General features: G+C 40.6%; 2 protein-coding genes and 1 long non-coding RNA gene across 3 annotated transcripts; 2 read left to right on the top strand and 1 right to left on the bottom strand.

Moving 5' to 3' along the window:
• The first annotated feature begins 921 nt into the window (after positions 1-921).
• Positions 922-5430, top strand: dbi (diazepam binding inhibitor (GABA receptor modulator, acyl-CoA binding protein)). Its single transcript, XM_037790462.1, has 4 exons — positions 922-1074; positions 3177-3294; positions 4330-4392; positions 5070-5430. Exons 1-4 carry the CDS (start codon positions 1060-1062, stop codon positions 5141-5143), a joined length of 270 nt encoding a protein of 89 aa, XP_037646390.1. The 5' UTR covers positions 922-1059; the 3' UTR covers positions 5144-5430.
• Positions 5431-9571: 4141 nt separating this feature from the next.
• Positions 9572-13974, top strand: gdf3 (growth differentiation factor 3). The gene is made up of 2 exons (XM_037790461.1): positions 9572-9980; positions 12699-13974. The coding sequence occupies exons 1-2, from the start codon at positions 9677-9679 to the stop codon at positions 13550-13552; spliced, it is 1158 nt and encodes a 385-aa protein (XP_037646389.1). The 5' UTR covers positions 9572-9676; the 3' UTR covers positions 13553-13974.
• Positions 12010-18010, bottom strand: LOC119500631. Its single transcript, XR_005209648.1, has 3 exons — positions 18000-18010; positions 16732-16734; positions 12010-12431 (listed from the first exon to the last, which is right to left on the bottom strand). It is a non-coding gene; the product is annotated as an uncharacterized LOC119500631 (long non-coding RNA).
• Positions 18011-18616: the final 606 nt, after the last annotated feature.

Here is an 18616-nt window from a genome sequence, read left to right as displayed (position 1 = left end):
GAGGAAGTAGGCTACAGCAGCCTGCACATGGTCCTGTAGCCTTCCCCATAACTTGAACAATGAACTCAATATTTATCTTATCTTATCTTCCAACCTTGAAATGAAGTGATATTTTCACCGGTTGTCCATGTTAGATCAGATAATCCTTTATTATATGTTGATGTAAACTAAAGTGTTCCAGCAGTAGAAGGACCTGTGGTATCTCTCTTTCACACACCTGAAGCAGCCTGTCACTTAAGGATTCAAGATTCAATATTCAAGATGTTTATTGTCACGCCGGTTATACAGGTACAATGGTGTGAAATGCTTTTTGCTGGGAAGCTCCATTAAAAAGAATAAGTTATATTACAATCATAAAAGGAAATACTTTGTACAAGGTATATTAAGAACATATACATATCAGGAAGTAATATACATATATATAAGAAATACTTTGTACAAGGCATATTAAGAACATATACATATCAGGAAGTAATATACATATATATAAGAAATACTTTGTACAAGGCATATTAAGAACATATACAGTATATACAGTATAAGATATATGATTGAGGTATTGCACTTGTTTATTGCACTTTACACGCACAAGGAGCTATTTATCAACGCACAGGGCGCACGCCTTTAGTAGTCCTTCTATGGAACATTGTAATTTCACCACGGCATACCAGCGTCAATTACTTCTCGTGGCTCTATGAATCTCGCGAGATTTCGTGGTTTTCGCAGTCCCTTCTCGGCAGACCGTTCGTGACACGACCAAGGCCTATTGAACGAGGCTAGATCACGCGTCATCAACGCAGTCACATCTCCGGGGGTACAACACATGCGCAGTAAAATCTAGTCGGCCCTCGCCGAAATTGAGCCAATCACAACGCACGACCGCAGCTTCAGTTACACTGCGCATGCGTTATACCCCACACCCTTTGTCCTATCCTCTTCCACAGGCCGTGGACACGACCCCGTTAGTGGTATGCTGGAAGTTTGATGGACTTTACCTCCTTCACCATCCGCCCAGTCGTCTCTCTCTGTCTGCTGCTGCTGTAGGATCTGTAACTAAACATGGCTGATCTCCAGGTGTGTATGAATGAGTTAGCAACATTTAAGAGCTAAAGTTAGTTTGTATTTGTACCTGTGTCACGTTAAATGAGCGATAGAGAGATCCGTTAGCTGGCGTTAGCTGCTAACCTAAAAGCCCCTTGCTAGTGCTGCTAATATAAACAAAGGCTGTTGTTTCTCTCAGATACTCTGGTGTCATGATAAGGGCTGGTATTGCATCACAGTGAGCTATAGTTAGGTAGGTCGTTGATAAAGACATGATGGTGGGTGTGATGGGACTCCTTTATCACAGTCTCTCTTAAGAGTGTATATGTCTTGTTTATCTGTTTATTTGTTTTGCACAATACAACATAACAAAAATAATAAATGAATAATATACAGTGCAGGAAAAGGCAAAAAAAAAACACTGGGCTTATCTGAAGCCTCCACCTAGAGACAAGATTAATATAAAGACATAATATGACTACATAATAGTGATAAGAAAACAATTAGGACAAGATATATATATATATATATCTAATAACAACAATAACAATACAGTAAATATATTAAAAAAAAAGACAAGTGTGTGTGTTGCGTGGAAGTGTATGGTTAGTGTTTGTGAGGAGGATATTGATTTAAATATCTATAATGACTTCTGGGCAATCGTAACCAAACAACATTGTGAGTGGGAAAAGATAAAACACATAAAAACAGATTTGTTGGTGGTATCTGTGTGTTGGTAGGAGGGCTGTTAACTGGTGGTACTGAAGAGCTTAACTTGTAAAATATGTATTGATCAGTAAGATTGGAAGATCAAATAGAAAAAAAAGAGTCAGCATGGCTGCTGATATATAGCTCTGCATGATGATCATGTGTTGGAGGATTTGCATATTTAAGGGGAACTTCCATGTCCTGCCTCACAGTTAGACACACACATCTGTCAGCTGACTTTGGGGGAGTGTTGAAATGGTGTTTGTACTCCTTGACCTTTGACCTACAGCCAATCAGACACACAGCCTGTTAACTGTTAACTATGGTCCTAATACCTGACCTTTGCTCCATATTGTATTTCTGTTGTAGACTTAGGAGGTTTCCTCACAGATAACATTCAGAATTTTATTTTATTTTGTTATATATGTGGTTACACACACACCAGCAGCACGTTTTTGTACAGTGTGACAGGTGTTCTAGTGCAAAGTGGTCTATTTCATGTAGTGTTTAACATATTTATTCATATCTACATCTGTAGTGCTTCTCTTGGCAATAGGGAAATCAACAGGATTATTTTTAGCATTAATTCCATCTTCTAACAGATCATTTTACTGGGACTTTCTAGTATCAGACCTGGCCCTCCCCTCTGGCCCAGCTGGCACAGCTATTGGGGTTTTAGTTTAGTTGTGAATCAATGAGCTCATTGTTCTTGCAGGATTTTGCCTCTTTTCAGTTTCACTGCATTTCACTGCTTTATCCTATACTGTCATATTATTTCCACATGAGTTTCAGATTTAACTATAGAAAATTTACTAAATCTATCAATTGTTTATTCTAAACATTGATATGCATGTGCATGTATCCAGTACAGGGAGTTTTAGATGAGTCTGTCCTGTGTTACCAGACTAGCCCAGTCCTGGTCAGGCTAGTTTTCAGGCTTAATTTAGTTTAGGGTAAATGTCCCTATTAAGCCCATCAAAGCAAAGTGTCAGTAATTTATTTCTGAATGTCAAAAGTCTGTCTGGCATGGGCTTAATAGGTAATGTACCCTTTAAGCCCATGGGTATTCCATGGGCTCTCTGGCGTTGAAACAAATGTACGTTAACGTGTTATTATCGTGTTAACTTTGACAGCCTTAATAACAACAAAATGTGATGATTTAATGATTAATAAATTAACAAAAAGACAATGAAAGACAAAAAGCACGTCCTCTCTGGCCACACCTAGCAGCTAAAAGTGCTAAAACTTTTCCCAACTTTTAGTTTGGCTGCACGTTGCCACAGAATTAAACGACCGCAGCTTGCTGAGCTTGATAGCGGCCACCGCAGCTTTTCAAAGACGTTGCATGGCAGCTCGCTGCATGCCGCACTTCGCCACTGCTTTGGTGTGAATTCAGAGTTCTGAAATTGTTGTCCTCTCTCCCGAAGGCTCAATTTGATACGGCAGCTGCTGAGGTGAAGCAGCTGAAGGCGAAGCCGTCGGACGAGGAGATGCTGCAGGTCTACTCCCTGTTCAAGCAGGCCACTGTGGGTGATACCAACACAGGTGAGAAAAGCACTCACTGCCTCCTGCCACTAACACACTGCAGCACTCTCAACACAGTGTCACTGCCGTCATATGTGCTGTTGAGTATAAGGGCCTGTTCACACCCGAAAGTCTGAACCAAGGTTTGCGTTTTTGTTACATTGTACGCATTTGATCCAGTTCAGTTTTGGTTTCACATTGCAATTCTGTGAGCGCACTACAGAACTATACATGACATACCTACGTCCTGCTGTCATCACCCATACTTGACATTGAGTCTCATCTTCTCGGCAAATAATTGAAAAGTGTTGGAATTTTTGTGAGTTTTCTCCAACTGATTCTTTATAAAGTTGTCATACCAAATGACCACGAATCATTTTGTTTTGTTGTGTTTTTCCTTTTTCCGGTTACGATAGCCAGCCAGAACTTCCTGTTATTGATCCGAAAGTCCGTACCATTCCAAAAAATGTTTACATACTGGAAATGAACCGAGCCATGATTCAACCATCATGACCATTTCTTCATTCCACGGTTCTGCTGTTTGGTCCAGACCGTGGCTCCGGTGGAGGTTTCACACCTGGAATATTGGTTTGGAACAAACTGAAAAATTCGAAAGACGGACCAAACGCGTTAAGCGTGAAAGGGCCCTAAAGCAGTGACTAGGGATGTGCTTGATTAGGCGACTACCCTCGCTAGTCGGCAACAAAAATACTAGTCAGTTAAACGGCGGCTCTCCTCTCTGGTCTGAACTCAACAGCCGCTCCTGACTCTCACCGCCCCGCAGCCTTCTCCCGGCCCCCGCACGCCACAACCACCTGTATCTGAAAGCGGCCTGGATTAGCAGTCAGTCTGGTTCTCTCATGATCAACTGAAAACTTAGAGTAGCAGGCCAGCCACGTGTCTCCAGATCCCACACTTTAACAAGACGCTTTTTGACATCAGATACATTATACCTCCAGTACATTTTTTTCTAACTGTCAACTCTTTCTAACTGACTTGTTTCATTTACCTAAACCTCTTCACTTACGTCTGTTTATGTCTTTCCTCTCTCTGAAGAACGTCCAGGGATGTTCGACTTCACTGGTAAAGCTAAATGGGATGCCTGGGAGAAGCAGAAAGGTACACGTTCAGTCCTGTAGATGGTGCCGCTCTGAAAAATGTGTGTTTTTCTGTACAAGGGAGACTTCAAGCTTTTGTAATTCATGTCACAACTCAGGTCCCAGGCAGACCTTCTTTTTTTACTTGTAGGATTTTGCCTCTTTTTTAGTTCCACTGCATTCATCTCACACACACACATCTTCACAGCATGAATGCAAAGATTTCAGGGTTATCTCAGGCGCTGAGCTGAAGCCCTGTTGGTGTAGCCACAGCAAAAACCCTGACCTGCAATTAAAGTTCATCCATGTGGCATCTCTACAGCTGCTGTAGCCCTGATATGTATTCAGACTTTGTTTCCAGATCTCTGCACTTACTCTTCTATAAATGCAGCCATTTAGTCTTTACTCTGTTGAGTACACTGTTGTTATAATAAATAGAAACAATGGCCAAACCTAAGCCAATACTGCCCAACCAGAACTATTCTTTAATATTTATATTCTCTATCCCCAATTAGTCTCACTAAATCTAATATATCCCTGACAGCCAGAGGACCAGGCCAGGCTCTGAGTCCTCCGGATTACACACTGCATGCAACAAAGAGGAAGTCACTGTTTAAAGTAGGAACGTTGCTAATTTCTTCATTAATTTATCCTTACGTATATACTTAAACACATTTTTGATTTTTCATTAACTATCAGGCAAGAGCAAAGAGGATGCCATGAACGAGTATGTCGCCCTGGTGAAGCAGTTGAAGGAGAAGGACGGATTGTAACGTCACATGATGACGTCACATTATGGCCGGGCCAACTACCTAGATGGACGGAGACCGCGAGTCGTCCCTCATCCATCCTCATGCTGTGAAACGCCTTAAAACCCAAGAAGTGTGCACTTACCCACTGCTAGTGGTCCCCCCAGTGAGATTAACCTGGCCTGAAGAAACACTGATGCATGATCAGAATCTGTCCTCCACCGGAGGACCATCATATTTTAATTAATGATTTTAACCATGCGGATCTGCAAAAGAGTCCTGTCATTTCAATACAAAATATTTCTACTCAAGTGTTGTGTTTGGTGTACTCTAATTTCTTGTTATATTCTAGTTTCACATATAATGTATTATTTATATCATGTCAAGCTGAGACTGAAAAGGATTCACAGGATGATGACTGGGTGGATATCTTCATCTTGCAGGGTATTTCAAGGAACTATCTTATTCTTACCGCTACAAGCCTAAATGGTGCTAAAAGTTCATAGCTAAGAGTTCTTCTTCAGACTTTTTCTATGCAAGTCAAGAAAGTCACAGTTTGTCGTAGCATCATTTAGTTTTGTGTGAAACCCTCAGTGTTAACTACCATACATATTTTTTCCGAAATAAGGTCCCATGGTGGTCTGCCGGAAGGGGCGGGACTTCGCCTCTCTATTGCAACTTGTCTCATCCCAACTCGCCATATACTGACGCTTTGTCACTGTTCAGTCGCAGTAAACACGTGATTAATGTTGTGAATTAAACAAAAAAACGTGCTCAATATACAGATGAAAGCATCCCCATATATCCATGATGTGTGAGAAATCATCAGAGATCAGGGAAGTAAGAAGGTGAACACATTGGACAGGTTGTAAACACTTCAGAATGCGTACGCCTCTGTAGGCAACAGATCAATAAGTCAAAATGCACACACCTCTTATAATAATAATAATAATAATTAAAAAATCTATGAAGGAATGGTAACAGGAAATTTATTTTACATTTATTTTTGATACACTTAAAAAGATCTGTGTTTCATTAAGTAATTAAGCATAAATGATGCTTTCTCCTCACATACAATAAATCATAACGTCTATAGCCATGCTGGTGGTGAGGATGTAATGATTATTTTTACAAAATATTGGCAGGATGAAAAAATGGAGAAAAATAACTGCTATTCTTGGATACCACAAGGCAAAAAAACAAAACAAAAGTTTGGCCTGAAGGTGGCGCCAGATGTATGAAATGTTAAAAAAATCAAAGGTTTATCCTCTTTAGATGGCAATTTATCTCTATTTATCAGCTAACTCTGAACAGAATGCTCTCAGCATTCACCAGTCTAGTCTAATTTAAATTTCTGTTCTGTGAGACATTTGGGAAATGTACATTATTAATGTAATTCGCTTGTGAATAAAATGTACCAATTTTAGATACAGTTTAAACATTAAGGGCGGGCTTCACTTACAGCAGCTACCTTTAAACAGTATGACTGTTATTATTAAAGGGATATTTAATTTAGTTAATTACCACAGTGTTTTCATTTTGGTTCGACAGTGCCACAAGCATAAAGTCTGGTTCAATCTTAACTCCATTAGATTTTGGTGGTCAAAGGTCACTGTGACCTCACGTCCGTCTCATTCTCATTATATCTCTGAAACGCCTTGAGCAACTTCTTCAAATTTGGCACAAACGTCCTCTTGTACTCGAGGATGAACTGATTAGATTTTGGCAATCAATGGTCACTGTGACCTCACAAAACACGTTTTTGGCCATAACTCAAGAATTCATATGCTGATTATGACAATTTTACACAAATGTCTAACAGGATAAAATGATGAAGTGATGACATTTTAAGACAGACATGGATGTAAACTGCGACTTGACTGGTTGTTTGAGGCATACAACTGCAAGGCAGTAAGTGTAGGCTATAGTGCCCCCTATTGTGTTGGACGGTACATTATCACCCAGGGGTCCAAGTCTGGAAAACGGTAGTGTCTAGAAGGTAAACCGCAAGTTGGGGAAACTCTCGTGAGATGCTAAAGGTCGTCGGGCAGCGAATCTCTTGAGAACTTTTACAAGTTTGTGCAGATCTCAGATCACACTTGCCAACCCTCTTGATTTTCCCGGGAGACTCCCATTTTTCATTGCCCTCTCCTGGTTTCCTCCCGGGGTCACAATTGTCCTGTATTTCTCCCAATTTATGGCAGTTTTTCACACCTTTTTTTCCTTTTCGTTATCTCAAAATGTTTCTGGCATTCACTGTACAATGTGTATAAGCCCTACTGTTTCCACCCTGACGGCAATAGAGCTACACCAACACCGAGGCGCTGTTTGAGCTGCGCTCGCCGCACGTCACAGCATCACAGCATCACAGCAAAGCCGTCGTGGCGTGGCACAAGCCATTGGAAATAACGGGTTTCAGAGTGCAGCAGTGCCGTAGTCACGTCGTGTCTGAAAGGGCCTTCAGTGACTGAGAGATTGAGAGAGAGTTTGTGCCAAACCCCACCCCTCCAAAAAATTTTATTCAAATCTAACGTGGACTTCTGGAGTTATCCTCCAAACGGACAAACCAACAAACCAACAAACCAACAAACCAACAAACCAACAAACCAACGCCGGTGAAAACATAACCTCGTTCCTAGGCCTTCGGCCTTGGTGGAGGTAATAAATTAAATATATTCATCAGGTTGGTGCCTTCAACTAAGCTACAGCAGACAAATGCTTGACCTCTTGACAGCTACATTTGCACATTTACTACCTCAATTATTTTTTTATTGAAGAACGAAACACTCTAACTTGCACACTTTGCTAATGTATATAGTGATTTATTCTATGTATATAATTTGGATTTTCTATTACGGTACCTCCGCCAAGGCCGAAGGCCTAGGAAGGAGGTTATGTTTTCACCGGCGTTGGTTCGTTTGTTGGTTTGTCCATTTGGAGGATAACTCCAAAAGTCTGCAATGGATTTGAATGAAATGTTTTGGAGGGGTGGGGTGTGGCACAATGAACAATCCATTAGATTTGGTGGCGATCCGGGGGGGGTCTAGTTCTAGTTGTAGTAGTCAGGTATATTTATAGTGTATTCCAATATTCTTTATATTTTGTAGTCTTTGGATATATTTCTCTAGAAGAAGAAGAAGAAGAAGAAGAAGAAAGGCACTTTATTAATCCCAAAGGGGAGATTACATTTTGACACTCTGTTATTTTACATAGAACATACACACAGGCAAGAAATACACACATGCACAAAGAGGACCTATATACAGTACATGCATTAATGGAGAGATGTCAGAGCGAGGGGGCTGCCCCTGACAGGCGCCCCGAGCAGTTGGGGGTTTGGTGTCTTGCTCAAGGGCACCTTGGCAGTACCCAAGAGGCAAACTGGCATCTCTCCAGCTACCAGTTCACACTGCTTTAGTGTTGACATGAACATTTGATGTTCCTGTGCATTGCTTGGATAACCTGCTGCTGTAATGCAATAATTTCCCAATTTGGGATCAATAAAGTCTATCTATCTATCTATCTATCTATCTATCTATCTATCTATCTATCTATCCATCTATCTATCTATCTATCTATCTATCTATCTATCTATCTATCCCAGTGAATGGAAGAGAAACTTTGGGATACAACACAATATTCAATTCATTCAAAGCCTTTCGCTCCTTTGTGGAGCATAGGCCGTTGACCACAGTCTGCCAGAGTCTTTTGTCCTGGGCTTTCCTCTCCAGTTGTTTCCATGTCAGCCCGCTCTGTGTGATGTCTGTGTCAAGGTCCCTGCGCCAGGTGTTCTTGGGCCGGCCTCTCCTTCTTTTGCCTTGTGGGTTCCATCTAATGGCCTGCCTGGTGATGCTGGTACCGGGTTTCCGGAGTGTATGGCCAATCCATCCCCATCTCCTTCTCCTGATCTCTTCTTCAACAGGTTTTTGACCTGTTCTTTGCCAAAGATCATTGTTACTGATGGTATCCGGCCAGTGGCTGTTTAAGATGCGCCTCAGGCAGTTGTTTATGAATGTTTGTACTTTTGTTGTTGTGGTCTTTGTTGTCCTCCACGTCTCTGAACCATAGAGGAGTATTGGTTTAATGTTGGAGTTGAAGAGTCTGAGCTTTGTCCGCCGGCTGATTTCTTTGGAGCTCCAGATGTTCTTTAGTTGTATGAATGAAGCCCTTGCCTTGCCGATTCTGGCTCTGACATCTGCATCCGTTCCGCCTTGTTTATTGATGACACTACCGAGGTATGTAAAGGCTTCTACTTCTTCCAGTGCTGTTCCCTCCAATACAACACAATAAGTGTTCACAAAAACATTATTCAACAATGTTAAAGTGGCATGCTGTGTGTAGTTGCAGGGATCAGGACCTTTTGACCTGAGATCAGTTTATCTCCCCCCCTCCTCACCTTATCTCCGGCCTGTCTGCCCGCTTCTCATTACCATAACCACGCAGCTGCACAGCGGGAGGTTCTGCAGGTTAAAACAAACGTCCCTCCCTCAGAGGGCGCGTGGGTTACAGGTGAGGAGGCCAGCAGCAGAGAGCTCAGTGTCTGCTACACAATCCAACATGAGGCCCAACGTGACTCTCCCGGTGCTCCTGGTGTTAGCGGTGTGTTTCCTCCTCGGTGTGTGTGCTCTCTCCCAGGTGGAGCAGCTCTTCCTCAGCTCCCTGGTGCTCTCCGGGCGGCCTCCTCCTCCTCCTCCTCCTCCTCGGCCGGCTGGGAGCCGCCAGCCCCGGCGTCACGTCCCCTCCGCCCTCTGGAGGATGTTCCGGAGGTCAGAGAGCATCCAGGCCCGGGAGGAGAGCGAGCCCTGCACGGTGTCTGAGTACGGAGTCCGCGGCAACATCATCCGATACGTGCAAGACCAAGGTGGGTCATCATATGTAGCGCGTGATGCTGGTCAGTGGTATAAAGGCTCAATATGCTGCATGACCAGCTATTCATCAAGTTGTCATGGTTGCTTCTGCATGACCAGATCATAGATGGAGACAAATCAAAAGCTAAAGCCTGTTTATTTGTTTATTTGTTTATTTGTTTTGCACAATTTAAGACTATACAACATAACACAAAAATAAATGAATAATATACAGTGCAGGAAGAGGCAAAAAAAAGCCCACTGGGCTTATCTGAAGCCTCCACCTAGAGACAATATTAATATAAAGACATAATATGACTACATAATAGTGATAACAAAACAATTCGGACAAGATTTATATAATAACAACAATAACAATACTGTAAATATTCCCTGTCTTTCCCTTAGCCTACTTCTTGGCCTTAAACTTTTTATTAACTTTTTTTATTATTATTATTATTTATGCTTTTAAGATACAGCTCTTAAAATATGCACACTTCATTGTTAAATAACAGGTAATTCGTTTATTAAGGACAGATAAAGTCACCCATTGTAGAGTTTACAATTAGGGGTGTGAATAACCAGTTTTATCACGATATGATATATCAATTCTTTGGACAACGATACGATATTTGCAGAGTCTGCCATAATGCAAATACTACCATGATTTTGATTTGTTTGAATAAATTATAAAAGTTTAAGGATGTCAATTTCTTTTGGATTGTTTTATCAATTTTGTTTTAATATTCATAAGATTTTAACTGTAAAATGTGTAACTGCCCCTATAGTGGCTAAAAAAATAAAATAAATAAGAGTGTGAATACACATTATTATTTACTGGGGCTGGGGTGATATGCTTGTCTCCTGGTTCGATACTATCACGATACTTCTATGAGGGGTGGAAGTAACAAAAATTAACTGATAATAATGGAGGTGATGAAAATGCATACAAATTGAAAAATGGAGCCATAAAAATGGATGTGAAATGAAAAAATGGAGTGATAAATTATCAAGTGGTTTGATTAATGTAAAGCTGATTTGACTAAAACAGTCATGATGGGATGAAAACAGAGCCACGTTCCATCATTTTACCCAACTCACATTCATCATTCACAACACAAAGTTGCCATTTATCATTTATGGGAAGTGGCCTCAAGGGTGGAAGTAACAAAGTATAATAACTTTTTTTTACAACATAACATCACAAGTTTGTATATTACACTACATCCAGTAGACCAAACATATTCAATTTAGGTTAAAATTGCACACATAAGCCTACTAGTTATTCAACTTTAAATTAATATACAAACTTGTGATGTTATGTTGTAAAGTTGTTTATTTTGTGTTACTTCCACCCTTGAGGCCACTTCCCTTTAAATGATAAATGGCAACTTTGTGTTGTGAATGATGAATGTGAGATGGGTAAAATGACAGAACGTGACTCTGTTTTCATCCCATCATGACTGTTTTAGTCAAATCAGCTTTACATTAATCAAACCACTTGATAATTTATCACTCCATTTTTTCATTTCACATCCATTTTTCAATGTATATGCATTTTCATCACCTCCATTATTATCAGTTAATTTTTTATTACTTCCACCCCTCATAGAAGTATCGTGATAGTATCGACCCGGGAGACAAGCATATCACCCCAGCCCTAGTAAATAATAGTGTGTATTCACAATCTTATTATTTTTTTTGCCACTATAGGGGCAGTTACACATTTTACAGTTAAAATCTTATGAATATTAAAACAAAATTGATAAAACAATCCAAAAGAGATTTACTTCTTTAAACTTTTGTAATTTATTTAAACACTGTATCCTCACGCTGTTTGCAAAAAGATCAACCAGGGTTATAAACTTTTCTTAAAGCGGTGCATGTTGGTGCTGGTGATATACAGTGCTATTTCACACATGGGACTACTATTTATTCAACTTTAACCTAAATTCAATAACGTTTGGTCTATTGGATGTAGTCTAATATACAAACTTGTGATGTTATGTTGTAAAAAAAAAAAAAAAAGTTATTATCTTTTGTTACTCCCACCCTTGAGGCCACTTTCCTTAAATGTTAAATGTCAACTTTGTGTTGTGAATGATGAATGCAAGATGGTGTAAATGATGAAACATGGCTCTGCTTTCATCCTATCATGACTGTTCTAGTCAAATCAGCTTTAAATTGATCAAATCATTTCATAATTTAACACAATTTTTCATTTCCCATCCATTTTTATGGCTCCATTTTTCAATTCGTTTGCATTTTCATCACCTCCATTTTATTAATAAATTGTTGTTATATCCACCCCTCATACGCTTGGGTGCCAATACGATATGTTTTGCGATTTTTAAATATTAAGTATTGCGACTCGATATTACAATTTATTGTGTTAACTTTTTTAACACCAGACCATGGGAAGAAGTTGAATCGTACACTTCCAGGGACTTTTACTCTGGAAAATCCTGAGTGTTATTCAGTTAACATGGCAGAGCAATCAGTCAAAACACACGCTTCTTTCAAAAGATTATTTTAAGGTGTTTGCGGTAAGTCATACTGCACATGTGCTTCAGTAGTACTGCTAAAAATGCAGAGTGAGTACAACCACAGTGTGTGTTTTGAGAGAGAAGTAATTGGTCATGACAAATTCTTCTTCTCCGTGATTTAGGTTATCATTCTTAGATAAAAAAGCTAAATAAACCCCCTGCTGTTAAAATGCTGATGTGTTGCAGGCAGGCTGGTGTCTGGCTGGAGCAGCAGCTGTCAGGCCTGTCTGGAGAAGCAGCTTTTCTTCAACATGTCTGTCCTGCAGCCTGTGGAGCTGCTGTCTCTGGCTCAGCTGGAAATCAAGTTCCACTGGAAGCCCTTCACATCTGCAGACCTCCTGCTGGAGCCCCGGGCCCTCGGCGTGTCTCTGTATAAGGTGATTCGAGCCACGCTGAGGGGAGCCAATCCCAAGGCCAACCGCAGACTCCTGCTGTCTCAGTCGGTCCAGCTGCGGCCAGAACCCACCTCCATCACCATGGACATGACCTCGTTGGCAGAAAACTGGCGCAAACCGGGACGCAACTACGGTTTGCTTTTAGAGCTGCTGCCTCTCAGCGCAGATCCGAAAGAGTTTCTCCCCTTTCACCCCGGGAACTCCCTCCCATTGGAACCAGCATTCACCCTGCCGCTGGTCCAGGCCTCGCTGGTGGCTGTGTCCCTCAACCCCCACCAGTGCCGCTCCAGACAGAGAAGGAGCGCCGTCCACCTCCCCGTGACGCCCAGCAACGTGTGCAAGGCCCGCCGCCTCTACATCGACTTCAAGGATGTGGGCTGGCAGGACTGGATCATCGCCCCGCAGGGCTACATGGCCAACTACTGCCACGGCGAGTGCCCGTTCCCGCTCAGCGAGAGTCTTAACGGCACCAACCACGCCATCCTGCAGACCCTGGTGCACTCGCTGGACCCGCACGGCACGCCACAACCCTGCTGCGTCCCCATCCGCCTCTCCCCAATCTCCATGCTCTACTACGACAACAACGACAACGTGGTGCTTCGGCATTACCAGGAGATGGTGGTGGATGAGTGCGGGTGTCGGTGAGCTCGGTGGACTTTTCAGAATTTTCAAATATCCACCAGTTCTTCTTTTTCTTAAGCTGCTTTGTTAAGAGTCTCAATGCGATTTAATGCCGTTTTGTTTGTCAGATTTCAGTGTACAGAGTTCTTTGCAGTCAATGATTTTAAAGAATTTAACATTTGTATTTGTTTGTTCTAACAGAAATGTAGATGTATCTTTTAATATGATGGCTGATGTTAATAAAAATTGCAATAACTTTTTTCTTAATCCACACTTTGAAAATCAAATGACCCAGGTTATCCTCTCTTAGGGGCCCCTCAAAGGCTTGTGGGAAATAATGCAGTGTCTCTGAGCACACTGCTTTTGAGTAGCAATGCAGTTGTTGAGCGAGGAAGAAATCTTTACGTGGTTTGTGCTGACTTTCAAGAGAGATGCTCGTCGCCCAACACGTTCTCATGGTAAACGCTAGACTTGCAGTAAAGTATGGAAACACTTTGGGTTTCACACATTGCAGGAAAAGCAGCTCTAGACATCACAGCTAAAGCTGCATGCTAACTCTGTCATGGACAGGAAATGTTATCGTATTGCGGGAACGTGTGTTCAAGACAGCTGTCACTATATATATATATTCTTTTATATGACTGATATTCAGTATTTGAGTTCAGGACATCTCTGAATACATACATGCTGAAAATCAAACATTTTTACTGTATCAATTTAGATATTTTCCAAAGTAAAAGTCCCTGGAAGTGTATGATTCAACATTTCCCCATGGTCTAGTGGTAAAAAGTTAACAAAAATAGCAATAAATGGTAATATCAATTTTTTAAAATTGGTTCTTAATGCTAAAAAAAACAAATTCATAATCTTTTCCAAAGCTCGCTCCCAGATCTCAGATAATGTTGGCATTCATACCTTAGGAGGGACTCCATTGAAAGAGTATCATCCTTCAAATCCAATCGCCAAATCTCCAAATGTCAAAAGTTTGTGATACCAAATCACAGCATGGCTTTTTCTATGGTGTTCCTGAAGGTCTTGGTATCTTAGTGTGGTATTTTGGAGAGATTATCGATAATTTTGATCAATTCTCGATTGGTAAAAAATGGTTAAATTTAGCACCAAATCTGTGGAACAAATGGTATGGTATTGATAAATCAACTATTCAAATTGTAATTGTAGCCTTGGAAAACAAATGTTCATTTAAAAAAACAGTTTTATAGTATTTACTTTATGATAGAAAAACAGAGTCCTTGGTAGGCCTTCATTCCTCATGCAAGCATATTTTCCTTGGTAATGTGATATTCACTGCTTATTGTGGATTGTTGAGTATTAAATATAAAATATTCACACCAGCAAAAGTTCAGTAAGTCTCACATGTTAGTTTTCCTGTGCTTTCAATGTATCACTGACACCAGACCAGCGACTCTTTTATCTACTAAAGGAGAAATTAACTCTCTTATCTAACCTCGCTGCCTGATAACACCCCCACCGCCTCCCTCACCGAGCCAGACAGACCACTGGGGTTGCCGTGGTGATGGCCGGTCGCCACAGCAACTGGGAGAGGCTGACAGGTTGTAGTAATTAGTGAGGGAGAGAGCGAGAGAGTTTAGGGTGTGAAGGAGGAGAGAGGAAGAGACCCAGTGAGAAGCTTTTTGGCTCCCAGTATGTCCCCTAACGTTCCCAATGGGTTATGGTAATGTTACTCTTTTAAAGGTTCCCACACTCTTTCCTTCGTTCCCACAGTATGACATCATTTTTGAAGCACTCTAAAACAACATTATTAAACTTTTGATTTTCACCTCAAGTTTCAAGTTTCAAGAGACGGATATAAAGAACAGTCAAAAGTGTAGCAGAGGCTGTGATACTCTTTAACATTTAGTCCCTAGTATGGGTCAAGCGCCAAAAAACACTGGATCCCATTTCCCATGTTGCAACCAACCGGCTCAGTAAGACTAACCATGCCCAGTAAACTGGCCTTCACGTGTAAAAGTGGCATCTTTAAGCATGTTTTTTGTATGTTTTTACATGCTGTTTGAATTTAAATTTGTCTTACTAGCTTGTTGGGAATATCGCTAAATAACGCTACGAAGTTACGCTAAATTTTGGCGAGGAAAAACTGGCATGGTGATTTTCACAGGTGTCCCCTTGACCTCTGACCTCAAGATATGTTACTGAAAATAGGTTCTTTGGGTACCCACGAGTCTCCCCTTTACAGAAATGCCCACTTTATGATGAATCACATGCAGTTTTAGGCAAATACCTGGCAGTTTTTTCATGCAGTATAAATGTATTTTTTCGCCTATTCTAAAATGGTGTATTTGAATATTTCTGCATACTGGGGTCCCTAAACAGTCTTGAAATAACATAAATTGAGTACGACTGTAAAGCTGAGACTCTTGTGGATCCAATGAGCCCAATTGTATTCATGTGTGATGATGTTAATCCCTGTAGTAGCCATTTCATTGTAGTGAGACCATTTTATTTTTAAACCTGACCTCATTGTGACCTCTAGGATAATCACAGCCTCATGAAACTTAACTATAAACTACAACCACAAACTAGAGACCTGGGACATTCAGAGGATGGATGGCTTTCCAAGGTAGATTGCCAATAACAACTTGACACACAGTGCTGAGCTGCATCTCAAATTAATCTTCAGATTCCCAGCTTTCAGATGATGTACACAACTTCTATGTGACATATAACAACATCACACTGAAATATAGTCGTGTAGACGACTCACATTATTATTTTGATTGCATTTTTAATTCTTCATTTAACGAGGAAAACCAATGTGGTGTGTTTTTAAAACTGGGTGCTGGCCAGTACAACCAGTTGTCCTGCACTGGCCACTGAAAGCAATTAAGTATTTTCTCCACCATTAGGGTTTTTGTTTTTTTTTGCATTCATTCCTGTTTATTGCACTGCCAGTTCTTAATCGCCCTCTTATTATCCTCTGATGTGCAACATAACTGAACTGAAACGGAAGATGAATGAAAGAGTCGAGAAAGAGAGAGAAAGAGATAGAGAGAGTGGAGCAACACAGAGATAGACAAGAAAAGGAAGAAGCCTCAGGCAACAGTACTTTGCTGTCAAAGACAAAAGTAATTTCCACTTTACCCTCTGGGGCCCACAATACACACTCTATCTCTACCAGTCAGCCTCACAGAAGTGTTTTCTTACTGTCTCTAAAACCAAAACACTCTCTCTCTCTCTCTCTCCTCCCAAATGAATTTACACTTGGTTTCAGACGAGTCACAGAGTCAAATTATCTTTAAGCTTTACATCAGTGGTGTAGCCTGGGGACACTCTGAGCTCCTTCAACGCTCTCAGAAGATAAGATACAAGAGTTGAACCTTTTGTCCCTTGGTCTGGGACCAAGGGTTCAAGTCTGTTTTAGACATGCTAGCAGTGTGGTTCTACGGTCCACTACTTTGGTCACCAACAACTGTTGGATGGATTGCCATGAGATCTGGGACAAATAATCATGGTCCCCAGTAGGGTTGTGTATTGGCAAGAATCTGGCGATACGATACATATCATGATACGATTCAATACGTTGCGATATATTCCGATACTGTAAGCGAGACGATATATTGCAATTTTTTAAATCTAATTTTTATATTTTTATAATCGTATAAAGACGTCATATGCATAAAATCTGGATAAAAAAGTGTATTTTATTTATGCAATCAGAACAGTTCTTCATTTGCATTTATCACAGTCCCTGTAACATCCAACATCATAGCACTACTTTCGATCATCATCACCGAATATTGATACATAACATCATCATTAAGATGCACTTTTATTTTAAAATTCCCACTTTATATTTATTGTTTTTATTAAAAATAATAGATTGTCTTTCAATTAAACCTCTAGTAGAGCTCAGTAATAAAATGTAAAATCATATTTTAGTTGCTTTTTTTGTGAGTTGATATAAATGTAACTGATTGTGTTAAATGTGTATATGATATCGTCTCTAGGGCTGTGTATTGGCAAGAATCTGGCGATATGATACGTATACAGGGGTTACGATTCAATATATTGCAATATATTGCGATACTGTAAGCAAGGCGATATATATTGTGTTTTTGTAAATCTAATTTTAGGAAAACTGTCATAGTATAGAGAACACACCACCATAAAATCTGAGTAAAAAAAAGTTTTTTTATGCAATCAGAACAGTTCTTCATTTGCATTTATTACAGTCCCTGTAACAACCAACATCATAGCACTATACTTTGAGAGGACACATACACTGAGAGGGCGCATATCTTTGCAAATGTAATTCAAGTGTGATCAAATTGTGATCTAACAGGCAGGCTACTGACTTGTTATTTGCAGCTAACTGAGCTAACAGCTGGTTGTTTTTTGGAATTAGGTGATTAGGCGAGGATTACTGACTAAATGTAACATTTCCACTTTGCTAAAACGTGTACTGTTCATTCCTGTTGACCACAAATAATACAAATGGATACATAAACAGACACTTTTGTTAAATCTGTGCTTCCATCGACTGGCGTTATGACCAGAGTTGGGATGTTATTGGACACAGTGGATAATAGCTTCCTTTCTCTCTTCCTTCCTCTGCAGTTTCACTCTCCCACATGTGCACAGTCAATGAGAAATGAATAATCAATACCAGTCAAGATGGAGCCGGTGTGACTCAGCCATCCTGACTGGATGTGGCTTCTTCCGTCCGTCGGTATTTCTGTCTTCAAGGTAAGGGAAATCGTAATGCTAAAGCATGCAATGATATTTTAGACATCAGTGTTCCTCCAACTTTGTGGCAACAGTTTGAAGGCTTGATCTTGACCTCATCCGACACCTTAGTGATGAACTAGAACGTTGACTGTGGGCCAGACTTTATCACCCAACATCAGTGTTGGACCTCACTAATGCTCTTGTGGCTGAATGGGAGCAAATCTGGTGGAAAGCCTGAACCAGAAGACTGGAGGCTGATATAGCAGCAGATTAATGGCTATCTGGAGGTGGTCTAATGGTTTGGGGATGTTCAATAATAATACATGTTTAATTGTCTTCATACAGTTGGCCATGTAGTGGAGCTTCTTACTCCTCCAGTTG

The sequence above is a fragment of the Sebastes umbrosus genome, chromosome 13, assembly GCF_015220745.1.
Source record: "Sebastes umbrosus isolate fSebUmb1 chromosome 13, fSebUmb1.pri, whole genome shotgun sequence".
NCBI classification, from domain to species: Eukaryota; Metazoa; Chordata; class Actinopteri; order Perciformes; family Sebastidae; genus Sebastes; species Sebastes umbrosus.
Note: the sequence above shows the minus strand (reverse complement) of the source record. Positions and strands in the feature narration are given on the sequence as shown.